This window comes from Pteropus vampyrus, unplaced genomic scaffold (genome assembly GCF_000151845.1).
Source record: "Pteropus vampyrus isolate Shadow unplaced genomic scaffold, Pvam_2.0 Scaffold23, whole genome shotgun sequence".
NCBI classification, from domain to species: Eukaryota; Metazoa; Chordata; class Mammalia; order Chiroptera; family Pteropodidae; genus Pteropus; species Pteropus vampyrus.
The window spans coordinates 4675409-4679573 of record NW_011888804.1 but is presented as its reverse complement, the minus strand read 5'-3'; the positions used below and the strand labels follow the sequence as shown (position 1 = coordinate 4679573).

Genomic DNA, 4165 nt, shown 5'->3' with positions numbered 1-4165 from the left:
GAAGGAAGGAAGGAAGGAAGGAAGGAAGGAAGGAAGGAAGGAAGGAAGGAAGGAAGGAAGAAAGAAGGGAAGGAAGGAAGGAAGGAAACAAATCACAAGTGATTTGTTTCCCCCTTTGCATCCCCTTTTTAAATCTACTAGGCTGGTGTCTGGGACACTCAGTTTCCTTTGCCAAATGAGGGATGGATGACTTTTCCTAAGTCATCAGAGTCCAAAGGGACTAGATTAGAGAAGGAAGTTTCTAGTGGCATGGTTTTCAAGCCAGAATCGAAGTGAAGGATATGGGCAGAGAGGTCAAGTTCAGTTTACTAGAACAATTGCTTGGTGTGAGCTCTTCTTGTGTGACCTCAGGCAGGTGTCCTAGTCGCTCTGTGCCTCAGTTTCCTGCTTTGTAAATAGAGCTAAGTTCTCTAAAGTACCTGATAATTGTAAGCACTAAGTGGTAGCTATAATTGCATAAAGTGGCAGGTATCACTCCAGGCAGCAGGTCCCAGGAGGAAGCGAAGAGAAGGCTGCTCACCTAGGCGGAGGCTTGAGAGAATGAATATAGGAGGAAGGGACCATGCAGCCTAGTGCTTATGCCGGTGGTGTTCAGAATCAGACAATTGAGATGAATCCTACCTCTGCCATTTGCAAATTTTTATGATTAGGAGCAAGTTACTTAAGCCCTCTAAGCTTCATTAAAAAAAAAAAAATTCTGTAGATTTGGGCTCATGATTGGACCTGTCTCATAGGCTTGCTGTGAAGATGTCATGAAAGCATGCTTGTCACGTATTTAGCCCAGGATTGACTCAATAAGCAGGCCCAGATCCTAGTCTTCAGAGGGGCCTGTCGAACCTCTCAGCCTCAGAAGCCAACACGATGCCTTTGAAAATTCAGTGCCCAGTGTCTGGACCATTAAAAAAAAAAAAAACTCACTAATAAGAACCGATGGAAATGGAGGCTTAGGTGGCTTTCTTTGGAGCTGGGGTTACGTGAGGAAACTAACGGTTTGACTATTTGACATTTACTAATCTTGCGTTTTGAAGGAGGGAGGATCTGTCTTCGGTCCAAGCCTGGGCTGGGGAGCTGACCTGGGTGAGGCTGAGGTTTCCAGACTTACCTGAAGCCCATCCAAGCTCCCTGGATCTCAAAGGCCTGAACAATATCACCCCAACAGGCCCCCTGGCCCGACTCCCAGCACGTCCGCCGCCAGATGGGCTGGAGACCAGATGCCTGCAAACATGTCTGCCTCCTGAGGCACGAGCAGAGGTTAAGAATGTCTCACAGAGCACAGGTCCCTGCATGGAAATTCTGTTTTATATTATTTTTAAGGGTACCCTGCCTAGGTTCCAGCCCTCGACCTTTGCAGTAACACTATTAAGTGGGTGTTATTATTAACCCACTTTATAAATAGAGAAACTGAGGCTCGGGAAGGTAAAATCATGTGCTGGTGGTTCTCGAAGGTGGAATTTGAACCCACTCCTGGTCTGCAGACTCTGCCTGGGCCCTGAACCACCACCCTATACATTTACTTTTGAGTATCAGCTACAGTCTCAAAATTTCATCCTCTGTTAGCGACCTGCTCTTGAGACTGGGTCAAACGTGCTGATTAAGACCTCACCAGGTTTGAATTAGGGAGCTCTGTCTATTAAATCAATGCCAGACCAAAAGACGAGGAGGAAGAAGTTAAAAAGAATCAAGGCGCTTTTTTTAGGTTCAATATTTATAGCAGCATCCTTATAAGTAAGTGCATTCTTGGAGGATGCATTGAGAAGGCTTTGAATGTAAGGCCGGTGAACTGCTTTAGATGATGTGAGCTGTTGACTTTCCTGGGGTACTCTGTGGGATCCTCCAGTGAATTCAAGGTGCACTTCAGGTGGCCGCTGGGCAAGCCGGAGTTGATGGCTGGTCCATTGCAGGACGGCCCAGTAGCTGGCACTTTCCAGCTGTGTGGCCCTGGGCAGGTTGCTGCAATTTGCTGAGCCTCAACTATCTCTACTGCCCGATGAGATAACGAAAGTACCTTCCCCACGGGGTTATGGAATGAAATGAGATTATCCATGTAAAGCACCTAAAACAATGCCCGACACAAACAAGTGCTCGGTGCACGTTAGCTTTAGCTAACTGCCATCCTGCCTTTACGCAGCTCACGCTGTCACAAGCAGGTCGGACATTATAATGACGTATAATTGTATGCGCTTTTTGATGAAAAGGGTAATCGAATGCTATAAAGGAGATATGCAAAGTGCTAATGAGTATGAAACGGGGGTATCAGACGAGAGTGGGGATCAGGAAAGAATCGAAGCTCAGAGTAGAGGTCGGCTAGGAGAAGGGGGAGGGAGTGAGTGCCCAGGCATGGAGGGAAGCACGTGGGCGGCCCCTTGGAGATGGGGAGTGAACAAAAGCCTGGGTGGCTGGAGCACAGTGAGAGGGATGTGTGGGAGATGAGACTGTGGGAAAGGCAGGGTCCCGCACGACGCCAGTGCGAGCTGTTTGAAGGGCTTGAGGATTTAACTTAACACCCACGGGCAGCAACCAGAGGGGTTTAAACCCGTGGGCGACCGGATTAGGTTCTCGTTTAGAAGCAGTCCCTTTGCCGTGATAGGAGGGGACTAGAATTGATGCCGGAGCTCTGTGGAGAGGCTGTTGCAGGCTCCGGGGTGGGAGTCGATGGTGGCTCAGACCAGACCAGGGTGCGAGGAGGAGAGCCGGAGAGGCGGGTGGAATCAGGACTTAGTGGCTGGCTGGAGATAACCCAGTGAAGGAAACTGAGCCTCAGAGAGGTTGAGTAACTTGCCCAGCATCACCCAGCCGGTAAGCGGCCCCGCCCAAGGTCCACACCTCCATCTCCGCTCTCGGGCACGTGGGATGTGTACCCTCCAGGACTCCTTTCACCTTTCCAGAAACCTCTGCCCTTCTCACCTCCCTCCGCTCCCAAAAGAAAGCTCCCAGGGACAGGGAACATTCCAGCCAAGCTCCGTCTGTCCTGCCTGCCTCGGAGACGACAAAAAGCAATTCATCATGAGCCTCCATTGTGAAGTGATAAGGAATCAGTGGAGGTTTCCTTCCAGTTTGGGATTCCCGTTAAGTGATAACTCCATGGGTGGCTTTGCCCTCGGCCCCTGCCTGCCCCACTTACTATCTGACTTCCCCTCATTGTCTGTCTCCTTTCCACCGAGCCTCGGAGGCCCCGGCAATGAAATGTCAAATGGCCAGGCAGGCCAGAGGGCTTCTTGTGTTTGGACCCAGCTGTCTCCAAACTATCTGTCCCGATGGATGGAGCCGGGAAGGTCTTTTATCAATGCCACTCAATCACAGCCGGGACCCCAGGCCTGGGAGAGCACTTGTCTGTCTTTATTTCCCCATCCCCCCCCACCACCGCCCACCCTGACAAGCCCTCCCCACCCCCTTAGAAACCCAAGGCAACCCAAGTAAAGATTTTAGCAAAGCCATTGACTGCATTGGGTATTCACAGAGAAGTCAGAGGTGGGAGGGGAAAGGGAACTGGATACAGTGAAGGGTTTCGCAGGGTGCATTTATTCAGTGCTGTGTGCTTTCTAGAGCAATTTCACATGGCTTTCTTCGCTGGATCCTCACTGCGATCTTTGAGCAAGAAGAGATGCCCTTCACCCCCATTTTGCAGCGGGCAAGCAGAGGACTAAGAGGTTAGGTTAGATTGCCAAGGCTATGTGGCTGGTGAGTGGCAGATTCTGGGATGCAATCATCAAATAAGCATCGAATGAGCACTTACTTTGCACTGGGCACTGTGCTGGGTGGTGGGGATAAGGGGAAGGCAAGATGGCAGAGGCCTCTGCTCCCACAAAACTTCTATTCCACTGGGGGAGGTGGAGAATAAGCAAGTAAATTAATTTAACGACTTCAGATCATGACCAAGTGAGACTTGAACTAGAGCCTTTTGATTCCCAGTCAAGAATATTCCCGTGACACCATTCTAGTTCTGTCTACTTTAAGCTAGGAGCTAAAATGCATGCATGCATGCATCCATTCACCCATCCATCCACCCATCCACCCTTCCATCCACCCATCCATCCATCTATCCACCCATCCATCCATCCACTCACCCATCCATCCATCCATCCATCCATCCACCTACCCACCCATCCATCCACTATCTATCTATTTATCTATCTATCTATCTATCTATCTATCTATCAATCTTTTT

The 4165-nt window shown here is 49.7% G+C and overlaps 1 protein-coding gene across 1 annotated transcript in view; it reads left to right on the top strand.

The window, feature by feature from the left end:
• Nucleotides 1-4165, top strand: part of TBX5 (T-box 5) — a 42313-nt gene that overhangs the window by 33364 nt on the left and 4784 nt on the right. The window contains exon 8 of the mRNA XM_023528136.1: nucleotides 3638-3652. Within this exon, the coding sequence (XP_023383904.1) occupies nucleotides 3638-3652 (15 nt within the window). The remainder of the gene's footprint in view (nucleotides 1-3637; nucleotides 3653-4165) is intronic.